A 21304-nucleotide genomic window follows, 5' to 3' on the forward strand; every position below is an offset into this window, starting at 1 on the left:
TGTTATAACAATATCATTGCAGCGTCAGGACTTTGTTCCTGATAATGAAAGCCAGTGAAACAAACCGGGACCTTACCTTTCTTTCAACTTTTGACAGTAAATACCTGGGCACAGGACTTCAAAGCAAACAGACACCCCTGGCCCCCTCTTAGTATTTAAGAATAAAAAGATGATGAGAAATAAGGACAAAAGCCAAGGAGAGGAGGGTTCAGTCCACAGCAATGCATCGAGGTATGATCTATCAACTTTCTTTTTTTTTGTTAAACCTGTGAATACCCTGTTTACTTTGACAGCCTTAGGTTACTGTCAGTGCTTAATACAAAACATTTTACTGATTTTGTTTCCTTTTTAAGGAATGACCTTGAGATTGTTAGCGTGCCACACCCTAATTTTTTGGTAGCAATTTCTGAAAGTTGTGTTGTGACTTAAGGGCCCATGTCATAGTCAAAAGGTACTGTACCTTTATTCAGGGGAGCCCTTTTCTCTGTATTATGTTTTTCCACCTTTTGAATTTCAGTTTTTAGGTTTTTTTGTGCTGTGAAAAATGACCTTGTCGGTTTAGCCATTGCTGCATTGCACCATTTTACATACAAGGCAAATTTTTCTTTGAAGAATCTCAGAAGTCTAAACTTTAACTGAGGGCCATACAGAAGCCTGGTGTAGTAGTAAATTATAGTAAATAGGCACAAGAAAAAGTTACATGAATGAAAAAAAGCTCATTTTAAAATAAAAACTGGAAAGTGCCTTTCTGTCCGATACCTCTTACTTCAAATTTTATTTGAGCTTGTAGAACTTTGATATTGTTTCAATATTTTCGAATATTTTGATACAATTTAAACCAGACTTTCCCCTGCTGGTCATAGCATTTTGTATTACAAAATATAAACTGGGACTGTTAACGAGAGGCTGTGCAAATGCTTTGCCTGTTTGTTTAAGGTATTTTTGCTGGGTGTTTTTATTTACTTTTGTCAAGTAATGAGATTCTTCACAGATTTTTCCTAAATTTAACCTTGATGTGGGAGAAGTATGAAATATTGAAAATGTTTCTTTGCTAGGAATGCTGAAGTACAATTAGTGGATTGCTCATTTTGTATTTAATGAGTCGACTTTTTCGAATATTGGAAATTAAACTATATGCATTTTTGTTCTCTAGTTTGTAAATACAGTGAGTTTTGCATTTTGTTAATTTTGATTGAATTGTGGCCTGCTTATTTTTTTACCTCTGGTGTTAAGTAATTTTTAAGTAACATTAATAAAAATTCTGAACTGTTTGTTGTATCACATGTGCTCTGTGTGATGTTTGCAGGTGTTTGAATAGTATTTTTGATATCCAATATTTAACCTTCCTCAAACACAAACTTGAAATACTGTGGGAATATATATATTACTGAATTATTGTAACCTAATGTAAATTTTTATGGTATTCTGGATGTATGAACTCTGCAGTCAGATTTTAAATCCTAAAATGGATATAGGTAAGTTTGTTTAATTTGAAATGAGTATTAATCAAATTAGCCTCAGGGAGTGTTGAAGCATTGCATATAGCACCTACACAGTGCTTTTACAATGCAGTTTAAGAACACATCCGATTTTCAAACCTTGTTATCCTTATTATTAGAAGAACTTCAAATATTGCTTGAACAGTCAATTTTAAACAAATTCAATGTTATTCACCCTCTCTAAGTCTTTTTATGCTGCTTTTAAAATGTGGATTATTAGCAAAGCAATAATAGATACAATTTGTGCAGGAAATCTGAATTGAGGTAGTTTATTGGTGTTAGAAGTATGATGAGTATGAGATGAAATCGGAGACATCCAGCAGTAGCTCCACAGCAAAAAGACCTTTGTGTTTTTTGTCCTTAGGGTTATTACATTTGCATAGTCTCACATGTGTGATTTTGCTGTTTTCTTTGAAAGGTTGTTTATCTCGATTGATTTATGTGTAACACCTGTTGTGTGAGGTTGCCCTCCCTCTTACAATTTTTTGCCTCAAAATAAACTTGCTGTGGGTAACATCCACTCACCTGAAGTGTGGGAACAATTGAACACAGGATATTTGTGAGTGAGCCCTGTCGAGCTTGCTTCTGAGCTGTGAGTCAGCTGAATGTCGTAAAATGTGCTTTACTTCCTGAGGTTGACTTTTAAGTTGCAGGGGAAATGATTTCTAGGAAGTAAAGCCACCAGTTTGCTTTACTGTAGCCCTGAAATGCATTGATGTCTGCACCTCACATGCTGCTAGCCAGCTTTATCCTCAGTTGTGAGACGAGCTCAGAAGCGTGTAAATTTGTGAAGTCTTGTTACATAATCCTTGGTTGGAGGCCGGGGTGGTGGCAGTGGGTGGAAAAGGTAGATATGACCTGTGTGCCACTTACCTGAGCTGGAGATGCCAAAATACAGGACTGGGAAAAGGTGTTAAAGGAGAAGAAAACATAATACCTGTACTGTACCTTAGTAACTGCCTGGGGAGCATGTTTGAAATTGACTCCTGCATTGCCAGTCCTAAGAAAGTGAAAGGATGTGCTGAATAAATCAGAATGCCTCTGAGAATTGTCCTGGAGCAGGTGATTGTTCCTGGGGGACAGCTGATGTTAACTCTTCAGCCTGTAAGCTGAGGAGTGTGAGCTTTCTGGTGCCTCTCAGGGGGAACAGCAGCACCTGCCCTTTGTGTTCTGGCACTGCCCACAGCACTGGTCTTGCCCGGGGGAAGTGCTTGATCTCATGGGACTTTCTCCACCTAGGCTAAAAGTTGGGATGCAGCACTTCAGAGCCCACTGCCTGTGTGTCTGGGATGTGTGTGAAACAGGACTGAACACAACCTTGGTGTGTTTTCTAGCATCTTCTGTGCTGCTGTTCCTAAATGGCAGGCCCTCTGAGAGGACATGATCCCAAGCACACCCCTGAGGGGAGCTGCAGAAGCAGAAGGCGGGCAGGGGTCCCGTGAAGCCGGCCAGGTGTGGGCACTGATGGGCACAGCAGGCAGCAGCTGCCTGGCGTGCTGCTCCCCCTCAGCCTGCCCTTGTTGAGGTGGCAGTGCTGTGGGAACAGCCTGTCACAAGGCTCAGGACCCCGCTTGGGCTTCTCCCACCATTTTGGGGCAGAAAACGAACAAAATACTACAGAGGGCCAGGCGTCGAGTCGAAGGGGTACCTTCGACTGACAAGGCTCGGGCGCTCCTCAGTGAGCGCCTCGGGCTGCTCCCCGCGCGCGCGGCAGCCATTTTATGGCGGTGCGGCCACACGGCGCAGAGCGGGCTGCGAGCGGCAGCAACGCCGCCGGGCACCGACCCCCCTCGGCTCCCCGCTGCCCGCGGGGACGGGAAGGGCTCGGCGCTGCCCCGCTGCCCCTTCAGGAACATCCTCGCCGCTTTCACGGAGCGGGGGGCTCGGGGCCTTGGTGCGGGGCCAGGCGAGTCACAAAATGGCTGTTCTTTGTGCCGCAGCGCTGACAGGCAGGCACACTGCGGCGCTCCGCGCGCTCCGCCGCCAGCAGGAAGCTGCTGAGGGGAGGGGAGGGAGGGGGGGGTTCAAAGGCCGGCTGCTGCGCCGCGGCGGCCGCCATTGGCTGCGCGCTCAGCCGCCGCCGGCGGCCCCGTGTGGAGGCTGCGCCCCGCGCTGCGCATGCTGGGTACGCCGAGTGCGCCGCCTGCGCTGCTAGCGTTGAGACCGCCGGGGGCGCGCCGTGCGCCGGCTGCGCAAACTGCGTGGCGTACGCTGAGTGCGCTGTCTGTGAGGGGGTGCGCGGCAGCCGGCTTCCCTTGCTTCCCCTCGTCTGGCGGGCTTTTAGATTTGTTCTTTTTTTTTTTTTTTTTCCCTTTTTTTTTTTTTTTTTTTTTAAAAAAAAAAAGTAGACTAAGGGCTATTTTCGGAAGCGAGTGGGTGACTTGAAAACGAGCGGGGCTATTTTTGTTACTGCTTTTTTTTTTTTTTTCCTTTTTAACTTGAAAGTAATTACAGAATATAACATTTAACTTGAATGTAATCGCAGAACATAACATTCCTGAAACATCTGGCCCTCTTTTTTTTTTTTTTTTTTTTAATACCATTACGGCTTTCAGTATCCTTAATTCACTAAAACCCTTCTTTCAGCGCGCATTTTGCAACCGATTTTGTGCAGGCTGAGTGGAAGCATTAACGGCGTTTATTGAATATCTCTAAGCGGGGCTTTCAGCTCTTCCTCCTCTGCGAAGTTGCTGGGTAGCTGCCGTGGCTGCCCTGCTGCACCCTGCCTTTCAGTTTCACTTGCACTCGTCCATTCTTTAATGAGTGTTTTTTTTCTTTTCCCCCCTCCCCCCTCTCCTGTTGGAGCTTTAACCCTTTATGAAGCTGTCAGGAGGCTTTTTTGAAAAGGGAAAACGCTTGATCAGTGGAGGGGACAAAAGGAGTAATGTGCGAGGAATTCATCCGAATGGTGCTGTAAGCCGGGTGGCGCACAAAGGAGATTGTTCTTCTTGTTTTGCTTTGTGACTTCTGCTTCGCATTACCCTCTCAAAGGAAATGGCTCATCCAATTACAAACGCACGATTCCCAGACTTAAAACTTCTCTGTTTCCTGTTCTGTGATTGCTGCCAGCAGTGGATGCTGTATGCAGTGCTATAAAAAAGGCTCACCAACTGCACTTAGCTGGATTCTCATCTCTTCTGCATTGTGTCCTTCAGTTAAACATCCTAAGCTAATTAATCAAATTTTATGTATTCTCTAAACGCACGACTATTTTGCTGAATAAAGTAGAAAGCCAAGACTAGAGAATTCACCTGGGTAATTCCACAGCCCTACAAAAACGCTCCTGTAGCACGCAGCGTGCGCTTCTGCCAGAGCGCTGCTGTGCTGGGGCGCACGTGTAGGCACGCGTCCTCCCACCTGCACTGCCCCGTGCCTTCACCCTCCAGAGCCTCCCCGGCTGAGATGGTGGATCGGTGCCTGGTCTGCTCTCTCTTGGGTTGATGTTTCACCTGCTGCACCCTGAGGGCAGCAGTTGCTCGTCTGCACCTTCCCCCATTTCCTACACGGGCTGACCCTGAACTCTCCCACGGCTCGGGGAGGAACAATTTCACGTTGCAGCACCATGGGGTCACACCCGGAGCACGTGTAGGGGTGGCACCAGGACAACGTGGTGTCTCCCGTGTGTGCCTTGGGAGCAATGTGGCTTTCGGCATTTTGCCTAGAATAACCACACTTGGATTTTACATTAAATTCAGAGCACAAATGTTTGTTGGAAAGTTGAAGTGAGTTCTGATTATGTACCTGGGATGGTGAGCAGGTGTGTAGACCCTGAGCTGACGCTTCTGATGCCATGGCCTTGCTTCTTTTGAGCTTCAGATGTTGACAGTAAGCAGTCCTTGGGTGGCTTTGGCACCTTAGGCTGAAATTGCATCTGAAATGGCAACCTGGAGGTGTGTATGTCCACCGTGCTTCGTTCTGTGTCGCAGGCATCGGTTCCAGTAGGAATTGCACTGCTATGTTAGGCTGTTCTGAAGACCAAGAAACACTCCTCAATCTCGTGTTGCCCGTAGCTAAAATTCAGTTCAGGGTGGTGATAATGGATGGAGAAAGGTTCTGTCCTGCATTATTTCCCTTCTCCTTCAAGGAAAATATGTACAAACAGTGCAGCACAGGGGGAGGGGATAGCCTGGATTACAGTAATTAGATTTAAGCAGCCTTCTAGCAAAGGATGTACTGCCCTACTGACATGGTGTCTTACATAAATTCTTCTCGTGTATTTTTATGAAAAGATGTGTGCTGAAATGCCACTTGAAGAGTCTCTTCCAACAGACGCTGGAGTGCTTGTAAAGTCTGCCTTTATATCCTGCAAAGGATCCTTGAAAGGAAAGCAAAAACAACTAGATGAAAAATTCATGTCTAGTGGCTTGCAATGAAGCTTCTGTAAGTCTGTCACGCTGCTAATGCCTCCTTTTCTTGGAGCAGGGAGCGTATTTTGGGTATAATAAGCAAAATGTTGATGAGTCTTTCCAAATGTGCAGTAGCTTTTAATACATCACTGCTTGTGCAGCTCTGCTACAAAATAATAATTTTCAATATATGGTTTGCTTTACATTTACACGTGGGCTGAGAATCATCCTTGCTGCGGTGGAGGTATTTGTCTGACCTTGGCTTCAAAGGTTAAAAAAATAAAGTGTTTGAAACAGTCTGTCTCAGCTTCTCGCCTGGTATTGTGCTGGTAACTGCTCACATGGCGTTTCGCCTTGGCAGGGCTCCTGAGGAGCGTGTTTGCCAAGCACTGGGAGCTTTGCAGCTTGCAGTGCTGCTCAACGCTTCGTTGCTCGTGAACCTCTACCCCAGCTAGGAACAAGTGTGTTGCAATGTCAAGAATCCCTACTCCAGGACACCTAGGTTCTTAGAAAAAAGTTATGTTGTAACTATTGCTGTTTCTTGCAAGTTTTGTTCCTCGGTGTAGATGATTCAGTGTAATCCCTAATATATTAATTACAGGGGTCATTTATTTCTCTTTCGTGGGGAGGAGTCTCTGCTCTTAACTGGAGTTGCCGCTGATAGGAGAGCTGTGAATGCCGTGTGCTGGCTGTCTGCGGAAAGGAGGCCTAACGCCGAGCCTTACATCTGTTGGTTAAAGGCAGCTTTTAACAGTCCCTTGGAATGCAGCTCTCAGGCTGGGTCAAGTTCCTTTCATCTGGAATCAAAAAGGAATTTGTGCCTCTGTCTTTGTTACTGATTTTGGGGTTCCAAACTTCCATATTACTGCATTTCTTTAATCTGTTATTTCTCAAATTAAGTTTGTGATTGATTAAAGGAGGTGGGGAAGCAAGAAAAAAAAAAAGCGAAACCCTTACTGTACTAATTTAAACCTAACTTATGTGTGCACAGCAGTCCTCCCACAATGTATTTTTTAATGTTTTTTACATCTGGCTGTGTGCAGAGTTCCCTTTGTGCTAGCCCAGCTGTCCACTGGCGTGACAAAGCAGAAGCTGGAGTGGCAGAGAGGCTTGGTGAGTTCACCCCTGCTCAGCCTTACCAAAAAATGTGGGTGCCTTTTGGTCCTGGAGCCCAAAGTGCTCGGTGCAGTTTGGAGGCAGCTCGGAGCATTACGATGCCTCGATGCCTCGCCGCCCTCCTGGGGCGGGGGGAGTCCTCCTTTTCAAAACCCTGAGAACTGCAATTGTACTTCCCTTTTGGTGCTGGGAAGGGGAAGGATGCTGCCTTTGGAGCTTCTCATGTCACTCCTTAATCAAGCAGACTCCTTTTTGACTCCTTTTGTCCCTGTGCTGAGTTTTTTTTTTTCTTTTCTTTTCCCACTAGACATCCCAGGCATTTTCAGCCTCTGGCTCAAAGATCAGAGAGCGAGAGAGCCTGCTCTCCCGCTCATGAATGAACTGCTACTTTTGCTTTATTATGCAAGCATAATGTGGTGTCTTTGTAGTGTCGGGAAGAAAAAAAAAAAACACTTTTGGAAAATAGTTGTCATTCAAGATAGCCCCATGTGCTTTACAGGGAGCTGCACCAGAGCCGGGATGGATATATTTAGCTCGCTATGCGCTCAGGATTGCTTTGCCTTTGGCATTTGGGAGTCCTGTGCTGGAGCAAATAGCGGTGGCCAGAATGTGAGCGAGTTCCCTCTGCCTCCTCCCCTTCCTGTCCTTTGAGCCAGGCTGGCAAGGGGCACGGCCCAATTCAGATGGTTATTTAGATAGGATACCTGCTGGGTGCATAATCCCCTGGTTGTTACAGTAGCTCTGTGGGCTACTGTGCCTAGTGCTGTGTAACTGTAATTAACACCCACCTTCTGCAAGCAGGGTTTGCAGTCACATGTGGAAAATGTGTGTATTTTCCATGGTAACTCTCTTCACTTACCTATTTAAGAACAAAAGTTGCTCATCACTGAAAGGTTTAGGAAATATTTTTCTACCCCCCAACTCCCTCCCCTTTTCATCTGTCTTTTGAAGGACGTGTTGGTCATCTGGCAGGGGCAAACCCTATATATGTAATTATGGGACAGTTGGTTGTGCCTGTCCAGATTTTGCTGAAATATACTGTGAATATTCAAAGGCGTTTGAGACTTTCTTCTAAACTGTGTGAAGAGCCCCTCTTTGTGTTTACTATATTCTAGTTTAAATTCCTGCCTTGAAGCAAGATCATTCGTGGAGCTGGGAACAGGGTACTGGTAACAGAGTCATGGGATTTTTTTTCTTCTCTCCCTTCCCCCCAGTTCTATTTTTGCCTGCAGGAAATGAGTTAAGAAAAGCTCATCATTGACTAACCCAAGTTAGGAAAAACTCCTAACTGACTACCTCATCTCAATTTTTTTCACCAAGGAAATCTGTGCCACAGGAGGCAGGCAAGCACCCATCACTCTTTAGTAGACTTTCAGAATCTAAAGGGAGCTCAAAAAGTCTTTTTTCTGCATTGTCACAGGTCCAGTGTCATTCACTTAGCTCTCCTGCACAGAGCTCCATGCACTGTCTGTGTCCATGGCTATGCTTACTGGAGCATTTGCTCGCGTTTCTGCTTTTTGTTTTCTTCCTCAAGACAAGGGATAGATCCCATGGAGATCATCTGATTCGTGTGGTGCATGCTTTATTCCCTCTTCATCAAGACTGACTTCATCTCAGTCAGCTTTGTGTTGCTCTCCATGGCTAGAGGTGAGATCGACACGGTTCAATGTATATATTTTTTACAGCTACTGTGTGCCTTGGATGCACGCATCAGCGTTAACTGATGATGCTTGTTTTTATTTTCAGGGTCTGTAGGCGAAGTGTATATGTTTGTATATACTAGGGAACATCATATTTATAGACCAAATGTTCAGGGGAAACGTTAAAAAGAAAACAGCAACACAGGATCCAGTTCAGTCAGTACACCTTATGTGATTTGTCATGTTCCTTTGCCTTCAGAGCCACTTGTGTGTAGGTCACTTTCAGAAGACACCTGTTTAAACAGTTTTGAGTTGGTGGCCTGCATGGTCTTTGTTGCTGTGTGCTTTAGAGAAAATCCAGGGTTGCTTCCATGAGCGGGTACGGCGGGTGGGCAGGTGATGCTGGCAGCCCTCGCTGAAGACCTACAGGGGCTGAGAAACCGCTCCTAGTGGTAGCACTGGACCTGACGGATGCGCCTGGTCTGCAGAAGATGTCCTGTGGGCTTCGGGGCCAGCTCCACCACTGGGTCACGCAGCAGCAGGGCCGGTGGGCTCACCTGCAGAGGTGGGCTGGCCTGCGGTTCCAGAGCACGACCCCAGCAGCTGTGTTAGCAGGGGTTGCCACGGAGCAGGAATGCCACCAGCAGGACCGCTCGGCTCTGCCGGACGCAGGTGGTGAGGAGCCAGGCGTAGCCAAACTGCGCATCTGGCTCATTGCTGTCCAACACCGGGGTCTTGCTGTCCCCTTTCTCTGCGGTGCTACCAGGCACAGCGTAGTGCCACTGGTCTGTAAGGGCTTGGTTCTGCCTATACTCACTGATCCGACACGGACCACATTTATCGTTTTCTGGGCTCGTCCTCTTGTGTGCTGCTAAGTTCAGGTAGCTCATGGAGGAGCCCAGTGCCCCGGCTTGTGCTCACGCATGCACAAGGTGAGTGGGGATGTGGGCTGTGGGGTGGGAGCGGGGAGTGGGTGCCCCTGGTTCCTGCATTGGTGGCAGCGAGCTGACATGGAGCTGGGCCTCCACTGTCTGTGGGGCACATGAAACTCCACTCAGCACCAGGGTTAAGCGTATGTTTGCCTGCGGGGGAATGATAAACTTTGCTTCTGATGTTATCCAGCTCTGGGAGCCCGTGCCAAAGACCATTTTGAGCCTGCGCTGGGTTCCAGCTCAGCTCGCAGAGCAAAGCCCAGCTGAACTTTGCTGTTTGGATTCAAACTTGTTTAGAATCAAACTGGTGGTGTGGCATGTCCATACCAATTCTTAGTTAGGAGGGGCTTGCCTTGTGGGAGGATCTGTAGCCATTAATCCTTCTTTCTACCCCTGGCTGAATTCAAGCTCTGTCTGTCAAAAGCTGAATTTTGAAGTCAGGGCAGAATGGTGCCAGTTAGAGCCCTTCCCATGGCAGCTCTTGACTCCAGAAATGTGTTGGGTCATTGCTGAGAGACGTCAGCTTGCCTTGTACCTACTGAAAGCATCCACTGTTTGTTCTCCTTGAGAGCTTATGAAACATTTTGTTGCTGTTAGCAAAGATGATCCCCTGTATAAAATGAAGTCATGGTCCTCAGATGTGAAATATTAAACGCTAACACAGGAGGCTTGAGACATGCTGTAATTGCCTTGTAAACTTAGATGCCTGATTGTAAAAGGTCTTATCATTGCTGTTCAGCTACTTATTTCTTGGAAGGAATGTGTCCTTGGTAAGGAATGACTTTTTTTTTTTTCTTCCATCAATCCAGGAGCAGATTCTTAATTAAAACTGAATTATAGCCCAAAGTAGTTCCTGGAAACTATGGGAGCATATTTTGCTGAGCATTAGCAGATCTCAGTTTTTATGGGAGTTTCTCGCTTTAAGGGAGTTACCAACAATCCAGCTGTAGATTTGATGTTCATGGGTGTTTTTCTCTACTGAATCGGAAGGGTGTCGGACTGCCTGAAGAGGGTTTTTAAGACAATTTATTATTGCTTATCCCCCAGTTATAGTTTAATTGTGAGTAGGCCTCTTTTGGATGTTAACTTAGAGATATTAAAGCAGGGCATATCCCAAAAGTAGTGTGTGAAAAGAGGCCTAAAATCTCCAGCTATGCACAAAGGCAAGGCCTGATTTGCCACGTCACGTTGCTAAGCCCTTACACCATATTGTCAGGTGGAAGCACCTCCTGATTGTCCCGGTGGCATTTAGAAAGGATTTGCCTTTTTCTTTTATTCTAGCACTTTAATACAGAAATAAAGGCAAGGACATATCCTTTTGCCTTGATAAGTGGATTTCTAAGTATTTAAAAAAAATACTTGCAACAGCCTTGAATAGGAAATGGTGTTTCTCATCTGCACTAGGGCAGGTACGTGCATCCCTGGGCACCAGCTGTGCACCTCATCTGCGCCTTCCTCTTGGCAGACAACACTGTTCTCATCAAGAAAAAAATAATGGTATCCAGATAACGTGGCTAACACGCAGGAATAATGGCTAGTCATGTGTACAAAGTCTGTGCCTGTATCTTTGTCATAAAGCTTAGGGCCTTGAGAAAGAAGTTGCTCCAGAGGCCAGCGCTCTCTGCTCTGCCTTCACACAAGTACTGCCTAGGCCCTGTTGTAATTCCTTCCAGCTCTTGCCCATAAATGTGACTGAAGAAAAGTATTTTCCTTTCCTGTGTCCCTGTGGGACATTGGGTGCCAACTTAATTCGTCCCGAGCCTGATGTTGCCTCTTGGTGCTGTGACGTTGGAGGTTTGGCCACCTCTGGGTGCCCTCTCAGGAGGTCAGGGCCCTGTGGGTGGCTCTGTGGGACGTGTCCTGCTGAGCCCTGCCCATGGAAACCGCCTGTCCCTGGCATATTGTTTCCTTGAATGCTGTGGTGATGTTTCCTAACAAAAATCCCCTGCTTTTCTTGACAAAAACCCACACTGGATCTTCGAAAAATCTCCAGCGAAGAAGTTTCAACACTTCTTGGAAGCGGGCCTGGTTCCAGAGCTGTGGCTGAGCAGATGTTGGGAGGTTTGCGGGGGCCAGGGCGAGCTGCAGGAGGGCAGGCAGGGAGCTGTGAGGCCCTGGCAGTGGGCAGGGGCAAATGGCGAGGCAAATGGCAAGGAAAGGACGGGAGCTGGGTGTTACAGGGCTGTGGTGGCTGCTCGTGGACCTGTTCGATTGTCGCATCCTGCTGGGAGTGAGCCATGCGACACCCACATCCCTGTCAAAACCGAACTGGGACAATGAAACCGGCAATCATCAGTGACAATTCATCCTCGTCTCTGCTGAGAAGTCTCCGTTTGTCTCCCTTTTGACATTTTTTGCCCACAGCTCTTTTATATTTTCCTTCCCCTCCCCCTTCTACAAATGCTGAGCTCTTCCATTCCAGGGCACGCAAGCAAAACCAGAGCAGCAAACAGCCACCAGAGCGATGAAACCCTAAGATGGTGGAAGAGGGATGGCTGTGAAATGGCGGCTGGGAGCTTGGCCGCTCGCCCTGCGCTGGAGGGATTTCTGCAGGAGGCTCCCGCCGCGCTCGGCTGCTGCCCTCTGCCCGCTCCGTAGGAGAAAGCAGCCGCAGCTCTGCCGGGGCGGCAGGGAGGCCCCGCTGCATCTCCCAGCAGCTCTCATCATTCCCAGCCGACAGCGAGGAGCTTCTTTCCGCGCTGGGAATGAGTCCTGTTTGCACGTGGATGTGTGTACGAACGCTAGCTGGCTGTGTCTAGTGATGCCTCTAAAGCATGCATACATTGATTTCTGCTTGTTTCATCTTTATTGAATATCTGTGTTTTACACTATACATTTTTTTGTCGTCGTTGTATTTTTTTTTTTTAAATCGTGAAATCCAAGCAGAGCTTTCAATGTATCTTGTTACTTCTGTAGTTGTACAAAAGGAGACGCATTAAAAACCCGCTTTCCCTCTGCAAAGTTTTTCTGACTCTTTTTTCATGATGTTATATTTGCAACAAACTCTTAGACGTAATGAAAGCATGTAGCTGCAGAGAAGAGCTGAAAAGAGCTGGGAAGAGATGCTCCTTGTTCGAGGAGTTTGCAGTCTTACTATTGTTGCACTGCCTTTTAGCTTGTGACAGAGTGGGATGTGTAACACTGCCTTAACTGGCAAGTGTGTTATATGCTGTAAGGAATTTTCTATTTTCCTTAAATGGTTTTTATTTTTTATTTTCTAAAAGTGATTTGGGAGAGACTGAGCAAAGCTATTTGAGTATTTTGGCCACCTGAAATATTTTGGCCTCTTACTGTTTTTTTGTATGTTTTGTTGAGGAGCCTACATTTATTTAAGTGGATATTCTTTGTATTAACCCATTTTGATGTAAACCAAAAGGAAAAAAGTGCCTACTGAACGTTCTGCTCTCCTCTTAGTGGGTGCTGCGAGAAATGCAGTCTCCACAGCATTGGTGTAATCCTGGAAACGGAGCTCTCCCAGCCACGTGCTGTAAAAGCTCTTTTCTGCTTCTTTTCTGCTAAATTTACTCTTTTTGAAGGAACGTGACATTTACCAATACACAATATAATGCATATAATGATTGGTGCTGACTTCTCAGAAATTGGATGTTGGATTTTTGAACCCCTGGGTGTACCAGGCTGTAGAGGAGAGCCACGCCAGCACTACTGCTCATCTGCAGTGCTACCAGGTGGCCTCCGAATTTGCTCTCGCTTGCTCTGAGCCAGCCAGATCGTCCCTGGAGGACAAGTGGTTTTGAGCAGGGCAGTGGTTTGGAGCTCGTACTGTCACCTGGGCATTCAACAGCTGGCCATGCAGTTCACACTCGTGTTTAGGTTATTCCAAGCCCACCATCAGCTTGGATGGGGCTCAGGTTTGCTCGCTGCATATTTTGAAGCTGTGACAGTACAGTTAAAATGTAATCTCTTCTCTCTCTACCATCAGTCACTCGGCATCCGAAGAAGCCTCTGGCTCTGACTCTGCAAGCCAGTCTGAAAGCGAGCAGGGCAGCGAGCAGGGCAGCGAGCAGGGCAGCGAGTCAAACAGCAGCTCGGAGTCCTCTGAGAGTCAGTCTGAATCCGAAAGTGAATCAACGGGTTCGAAATCCCAGCAGACCCCTCCTGAAACCAAAGAAAAACCAGCCTCTAAGAAGGAAAGGATAGCAGATGTTAAAAAGGTATTGCCCCTGGTGCTCTGCAGAGCCGTGTTACCCACTGTACCTACCACGAACGGGCAGAACACAAGATGTTAACCAAGCTCTTTGCCTTCCCTGCCACTTGGCCATTGCCCCAGCAGCCTCCCCCCTCTGGTGTCCCCAAGCCCCTCGCTGGCCATTTGGTATGTGTGCATGGCCCCGTGTCATCCTGGTGAGCAGGAGATTGTGCACTTGATCTGACAACCCTTTGGGCACTAGACAGGTAGCAGATGAGGGGCAAATGCCTGTCATCAGGAGGTGACCCTCTCGTTTCGTCCTCTCCCTCCATCCTTCCACTCCTCTCTTCTGTCTTCCTTTAAAGCAGTAAAGCTTCCCCATGGGACACAGCCAGGAGAATATCTAGGATTTGGGCCACTTTAGTTCGTTTCCATCACTGCCTGCCTCTTTGGAAAAAAAAAAAAAAAAAAAGTAAAGGGGAAGAAAAAAAAAGAGGACAAAAAAAATATTTAATTTTGTTCTGTCCAGGGCAGCTGTTCTCTGCTGTGTTTTTTCCACTGCTCCCCTGGCAATCCCTGCCCTACACAGGCAGGTTTGCCTTCTGCTTCTGGTTCACAGGAGGAAAAGGGCTTGCAGGTGTCTGGCGTGTGCAGTTTGCTCCTGGTTTGTGCTGCACCTCCCCAGTGCAGGAGCTGTGCCTTGGCTGCCTGCTTTACCCAAGAGGCACCTGAGTAAGAGACTGGGGTGTGGGGTGTGAAAAAAAAAAGCCCAAACAACCATTTGGAGATAGGGACTGGGTGAACTGAGTTTGTTGGAGGGAGGAAAGTCAGGTTTGGTCAGTGATACTTTGTGTTGTGGTCTGTGACTGTCCTGTTCTTCATAACTGTGGTTTGCACCTTGTGCAGCTCGTTCATGAGAGGGATTTAATGGAGAAAATTGCTATCTACGTAAAGAGCAGGAAGGGCAATGCTCTCAGCCTGTGTTCCCCACATACCTGTGAGGGAGAGGTGAAGGATTTGGTTACAGTGCTTGCAGTTCTCCCTCTCGCCAGTCTCTAGGCTGCCTGCTCAGGTCGTGGTAAACCTCCTGTGTTCATACTGGCAAGGCAGGACGCCTTTGTAAGGCAGCTGTGGTAATACAAGCTTCACGTTTCTGTTTTATTGTTGGTAACTGGGGACTGAAGGGAGCTGCCTTTTCTTCTGCGGGCTGCTAAGAGCACGGCCCTGACAATAAACAGTAAAATTACCCCACAAGGGAGCGCATCCATATGCAAGAGGATAATTAGTGTGGATGAAAGATGGAAAGGTCAGGACACCCTCTAATAAGGAAAGCCTCTCCCTCCCTTAATTCTGATGCTAATGTACGTTTTCCTTAGCTGGGGCTAACCTAGGCGTGTTGGTACCTGTTCCCCTTGAATAACCACCGCAATTAATTATATTGTTGTTTATATTGTGTTACTGTCTAGATACGCCCATGGAGGTGACGTTCATTTGTGTTAGGTGCTATTCCGATTTGTCATGGGATTCTGTCCAAAACCTGTGCCATTTAAAAGATGAAAAGACAGATTCTTCAAATCTTTGGGGGAGTATTTGGAATTTTTCTTTGATGTGGGGTAATAAAAAACCTCTGAATTTCTCTCAGTACTTTCACGCCTGATGGATAAACACCTTAGCTAGCTGGCCATGGCAATGTTAGCCCATTACTACTTCAAGAGAAGCAGATGAAGTGCCCGACTGCAGCTTTGCGTTCATCATGCTCAGTCCCAAGTCACTGCTGCATCTGGCAGCCCATTTTGATTTCTTTTTCCTGCCAGTGGCTTGCAGAGATGCTTGAGGACTGGCGGGAGGAGAAGCAGGACAGTAAACAGGCTTAGAAAAACATAAATGGATAAACTGCTGAGGGAGAAGGCAGAGGGACTGTTGTTGGTGTTTGGGAGGCATGGCAGGGATTTGCATCTGCCCTGTAAAGCTTCTGATGTTCTGTGTCGCCAACACAGGCACGTTTAAATCCATCAGCTCGTCAGTTCTGCTCTCCCCTTCTCCTGTCTATGCAGAGAGAACAAACGCATTCTTTTGTACACAGCTGTTTAAACTGCTTCAGGGCCTGGTTATAGCAAATAGAGCACAACCATTCCCAGTAACCCATGTGTCCTGCGCTGCCAAACAGCGTTTGCATCAGTGCCTTCAGGAGAAGAACAGGGTGGTCTTGTCCCTTTGCCATCCAGGATGGGTCACAGGCTTCACATGTGAAGTTGCTGCTGAGGACTTCTTGTCACTGGGCCCCTGAGGCAGCTGGTGAGGTTTTCTCTACAGAAAGGAATCAGGAGGGCTGTTTGTGAGAGTGACTCATCCTTTTGTGTAGGTTCATTCATTCCACCTGCAAGGTGTTGCCTCCTGTTGCTTGCAGAGCCTGGCTGCCTCAATGCTCTGTCCTAAACACGTTGGAAAGTATTTTCTATCTTGTGGGAAAGAAGGACCTCTATAAAGATAATGCTGAGATCAATCATGTCCTTTAAAGTATTACTAAATAGCCCCAAATAATCACAATTTGTTTCAGTCAGGTTTTTTAAGTGTCCTTCTACTGGTTGCTGCTATCAAAATTCCCTAATGGTTCTGTGTTGATTTTTTTTTAACGTTGACCATCAAAACTCTCTAAAATGTCAGAAATAACTGGGGTGAAGCAGGCCTTCTGATGGTCTGTTTATTTTGCAGATGTGGGAAGAATATCCTGATGTTTATGGGGTTAGGAGGTCAAACCGAAGCAGACAAGAACCATCGCGATTTAATATAAAAGATGAGGTAAGAAAAATAAAATAAAAGGTGAGGGACTTTCGAACACTTAAAAACAACCAAACCGCGTCTGCATCACCTCATAAACACTGAGTCCTAGCCTGGTTTGTGGATTTGGAGTGCACAGCTGAGGTCCTGGTCCTGCACGTGGATGCGCGTGGCCCCAGGGCTCTGGAATCAGAGGGGCACTGCTGGGCTGAGCTCTGCAGGCACCGCTCTGGGTGCTGGCGTGGGGCCTAACGCAAGTCGTGCTCTGCCGTAGAAGCGTACTGGAAAACACAAAGCCACAAGTTGCTTCCAACCAGGAATAAAGGAAAGTGTCCCGAAACAACTCCCAGCAATAAAGCAGGCGTTGCTGCCCATCCTGGGACGGATCGTGCTGATAGATGCGTTCGTGTGCATTCAGCTTTGTGAGCCATCACTTCTCTTTGGTTGACTATTGGAAGTGTTTTACGCTTCACTTGAAGGTGACAGTCGATAGAGCCTGGCAGACAAACCTTCCAGTTGGTCCTTGCTCTGAGCTTCCTTTTCCCTGAAGATGTAGGAATTAGCTGCTGCCTTTGTTTACGTCTAACAGACCTTGTGCGCAGACCTTCTCATCCGCAGACCTTCGGGAAGATTGAGTGGTTATAGAGGAAGGGAAAGAAAAGCAGAGAGAGACCGAAACTAAAACTCAGGGCTTAAGAGTTTGGACCAGAAGTGTTCAGACCAGGCTCTTTGTGCTCCGGCGCCGCAGTTTGCATTCGCACGCCCAAGAGGTGTGAGTGTTGACGCCGGTCTCCGCCACCGCCCGCCTCCTGTGCTGGCCATCCCGCACGGCAGCAGGTTAGGAAGGGGCTTGCGGCACGTCATTGACTTAGCTTTTGTTTTCCTTTTCAAGTTCGGCAAAGCCCAGGCTCGCTGGCCGCCTCTCTGTGCGATGCCCCGGCGGCACGCACTGTGCTGGCGATGTCACACCCGCCACAGACCTCGGCTGCAGCCCCCAGTGCCCTGTAGGGGCTCAGGTAAGTCCTGTCTTTTTTTGTTTTACAATATTACGTGGTTTTGCAAATGTTGTTTTCTTTTTCAATATCTTTATTTCTTACTACTTAAGGTACGATAAAGTTAAAAAAAAAAAAATCCGAGTTGCAAAAACTTTGCTATACCACAAAATATTGTAAAAAACAAAAAAAAATCTTCCCAATGAGCCCACTGCCATCTTTGTGAAAAGGAAAGCCAGAATTAACCAAATTGGACCACCCCATTCCCCCCTCTTTCCCGAAAGCAGTGCTGACTGGTCCCTGTAGGGCAACTCCTATCTGCAGCAGTCTGGTGGCGGGTGTGACGTGTCAGGAGCACAGTGCTGGGGCCTCGCAGAGAGCAGGAGATGGAAAGCCTTGATGCTGGAAGACCCAAACGCCACGAGGGAGGAGGTAGCATAGCTCGATCCTGCCTGGTGCTGAGTGCTGCTGCAGCTGGCAGGAGCCCGAGGCACTCGGCACATCCTAAGATCACTTTCTGCCTTTCAGGGCAGAAGCCTGTCGCCAGTGACCTGCTCTTGTCACTTGCTGCTTGGGACTTCCAGCACAGTGTCTGGGAGCTTTTAATCGCCTTCTTCCCTAATGCTTCTCCGCACTGCTCGTCACTTGTCTCTGCTGAGCCCACCCGTTTGGACAGGGTTATTTCTGTGCCTTCTGGGAACTGCCCTGAAGGCATCAGGCACCTCGTGGAGGTCTCTGAGGCACAGTCAGAGGTGGTGGCAACTTCTGATCAATACCCAGGCATGGGCTGTGAAAGAGCAGGAAGCGAAAGTACTGCTTTGCATAGGGACACAGAGCTGCTCGGGGCACTAGGGCTGTCTCCAGGAATAAGAACACACGTGAGTTTTCAGTAAAAACTGTACTTGCCTGTACAGTTCCTTTGCAGTTAATAAATCAGCCTCAGGTTTTAGCAAGGGGAAGCGAGACATGCAGTGCAGGTGCCTTGCAGAGTGCTCCGGGGCCATCAAGAAACAAATGTGCCCAAAACGGACACAAACTTTTGGCTATAAGGACGGTTTCTAATTAGATTTTGAGTAAATGGCATGGTGCATCTGGTGTGTGAAGGAGGGGCCCAGCCATTCCCCAAATACTTCTTTTTTTTACCATTGAAAGAAGAAAACGTGCTGCTCATTTGCATTGTGGTTAATGCTCTGCCTTCGCTGAAAGTTCAGGCCTTACCGGTATCGCCAGGAAAGAGAGCTTCAGCTCACATCAGAAACTAAGCCGGCGAGCTGAGAGGCTCCAGCTTTTCTGCAGACCTCAGGCTGTGTTAAGCCTGAAATGAGCCAAATCCTTGCTGTCGCTTCAGTGTGAGCTATGATCTGGGGCCTTCGTGTCTCCTGTCAGGCAGGGTGAGCTCCAGAGTCCCCCCAGGCCATGCGGAGGGGCTGGCGGGGAGGACACCCTTGGAAAATCCGTAGGACCAGATCTTTAAAGCTTCTGCCACATTGCTCTGCTTGGCGCAATGTATGCAGCGTCGTTGTGTCTTGTATGGCACTTCTCCATGGTGAAATACAGCATAGCTAATCTGGTAGGGCTGTGTGCGTTGTAAGAGCTAGGAGAGACGGAGGAGTAAGTTAGACGGGGGGAGCTGGGGCATGGGGAGGGAGGGCTGGTGGCTTCGGTGGAGGTGGGGAGTGCAGGTAGGAAGAGAGCAGTCTCTAGTCGAGTTGGAAGAGTGGCATTGGGACAGGTCGGGCACATTTGCAGCGTTTGGTAGGGAAGGGGAGCTCGGACAGGCCAGTCCTTGTGCAAATCTCCTTCCTCCTTGGCCCCTGCAGGAGGGGCAGGCTAAGCCTTGCTCCACGCTGCAGAATTCAGGCAGTGCTGGCACTGCAGGCTCCGAGAGCAAGCAGTGCACACCTGGCATCTCCTGCCGAGCTGCCAAAAACCCCGGTGGCGACTGGGGGCGGACTTTGTCAGCTCAGCCCATACCACTCGGGGAGGCGATGTTATTAACATACGAGTTGCACGCGATTTCCCAACCCGTCTGCTTCCTCCTAAGCGTGTCTGCGGGCAGACGAGACCTCCGGGAGGTGCTCCCTGCTCTGTGGTTGTCGCCCTGCTTCCCTTCACCCCGCAGGTCACCGCTAGCCAGAGCCCATGGGCCTGCCTCGACTAAGGGCTGCTAACAGCACCGGCTCTGGCTGTGCTGCGGCGCTGCCGATCTCACCCGTGGGCTGGTCTCAGCAAGTCAGCGTCGAGTTTTGCAGCCGGGTCTCGAAATGGGGATTTCAGAATTAAGACATTGCTAATTTATTTATTTTTAACCATTTTATATAAAATGGTAGGAGGCAGCTTTCAGCCAAGGCTGGAGCCGGGCAGCTCGGGGTCAGGAAGGCAGACGGAGCCTGGTGAGGAGCGAGAAGTGATGCTGGGGTGGGCGAGGAGAGGCTGGGTCATGGGCACACGGGGGTGGGAGCCCCGGGCAGGCCGTGATGACTCAGGCTGGGGCCTGGCTGTGGCAGAGACAGCTCCGGAGGAGACAGCGGGGACTTTGAGAAACACAGCCAAAGGCAGCCGAGCTGAGGCCACAAGTTAGAATTTTCGAGGCAAAGAGGGAAAAATGAGTTCTCGAGATGAGCGTCAGCTATGCGGAAACAGCGGCAGAGCAGGAGAGCAGAGGCGTTAGGAAAGCAAAACGCTAAAATCTTGAAACGTGGGATTTTGGCAAATGTGTGGAGTTAGTTTCAGAAAGCGGCAAAGGTCGTGTTTGGTTTTCTCCAAATCTGGTCTTCTCTGACGCAGAGCAGGAGGAAAATCAACTGCTCTCTGCTCGTGGTTTGCCAAGAGACAGCAGAAAGTAAACACACATGGAGGGACAGCTACTGAAAAACATCCCTGGCAAAGCAACACATGTCAGAGAGGAGAAGAGATTAAAGGAGGAAAAAGATTAAAAAAGGAAATTGAGGATTTTTGAACTGTGCTGTGCTGAAGCTGCAATCTGTGGGAGGGTTTGTGTGTGGTGTGAGGGCAGGGCTGCCCGTGCTGTTAGCCAGCCACTTGCTTCCTGGATGCTTGGACTATGAAACAGGGATCCCGTGCAGTGCAGCAGGTGGCGAACGTGTTCGTGTTGGGACACCGTGCTGGAGGTGTTCGTGTGTCACCTAAATCCGGCACAAAACCACCAGGAGATGCAGCTCGTGGTCTGATGTGGCATCTAGTACTCCCCATCATCTCAATGGAAGCAGGCACAAGCCAAAGGGCAGTCTCTGCTGGGGAAAGGGAAGCTGGAAAGTGGAAATAAAGGCTGCAGAAAGACAGCAGAAGGGTAGGGCTTGTGTTTTTCCTGCCTTGACTTCTTAACACTGCAGCTCAGGCCGTTTCAGGCGATCTTTGTACAAGCACCTCTGGGCTCGGAGCCTTGCCGCTGTCCCAAGAACGCGTCGGGTGCACGGGAGGTGCAGGCAGGGCCAGAGCTCACCCAGAGCTGAGGCCGGGGTCTCTCTGGTCACTTCTTCAATACTGCAGCAAAAAAACAAACAAACAAACAGTGTTAAACGGAAGATTTCAAAGGAGCAAGATGCTTAGAGCGAGCAGTCTTTGAGGCTTTTTCTATTATTTTAATACCCTTTGATAAATCTCCCATTGGCTTCTTCAGTTTTCTCCCTGGTGCTCTGTGTGTTCTGTGGCAAGCAGCTCAAGCGAAGTCATCTGCTCGTTTTGGGGTGTTAATTGTGTGGGGATCTGTTTTTACGGTTGACCAGTTTTTACAAAAATAGGGCTGCGTACAACAAAGATTTTTAGCTATCTCAGCCCGTAGGAGTTGATGACACCCACATTTAAAATAGTTCAGCGAGGAGGTAGAATATCTC

General features: G+C 48.1%; 1 protein-coding gene across 8 annotated transcripts in view; it reads left to right on the top strand.

Annotated features, from left to right (window-relative positions):
- Positions 1-21304, top strand: part of CHD2 (chromodomain helicase DNA binding protein 2) — an 83907-nt gene that overhangs the window by 16506 nt on the left and 46097 nt on the right. For 6 of the 8 annotated variants that reach the window (XR_004753481.1, XM_035335491.1, XM_035335495.1 and 3 more), the window contains 3 exons: positions 98-231; positions 13474-13705; positions 16393-16479. Coding sequence is in view for 6 of the 8 variants with exons in the window: in XM_035335491.1 (XP_035191382.1) it covers positions 170-231; positions 13474-13705; positions 16393-16479 (381 nt within the window). In the remaining 2 variants the exon portion in view is untranslated. Of the gene's footprint in view, positions 1-97; positions 232-13473; positions 13706-16392; positions 16480-17350; positions 17475-21304 lie in introns of those variants that run through there. The other 2 variants (XM_035335492.1, XM_035335494.1) reach the window with 2 other exon arrangements.

Source organism: Oxyura jamaicensis, chromosome 10 (assembly GCF_011077185.1).
Source record: "Oxyura jamaicensis isolate SHBP4307 breed ruddy duck chromosome 10, BPBGC_Ojam_1.0, whole genome shotgun sequence".
NCBI classification, from domain to species: domain Eukaryota; kingdom Metazoa; phylum Chordata; class Aves; order Anseriformes; family Anatidae; genus Oxyura; species Oxyura jamaicensis.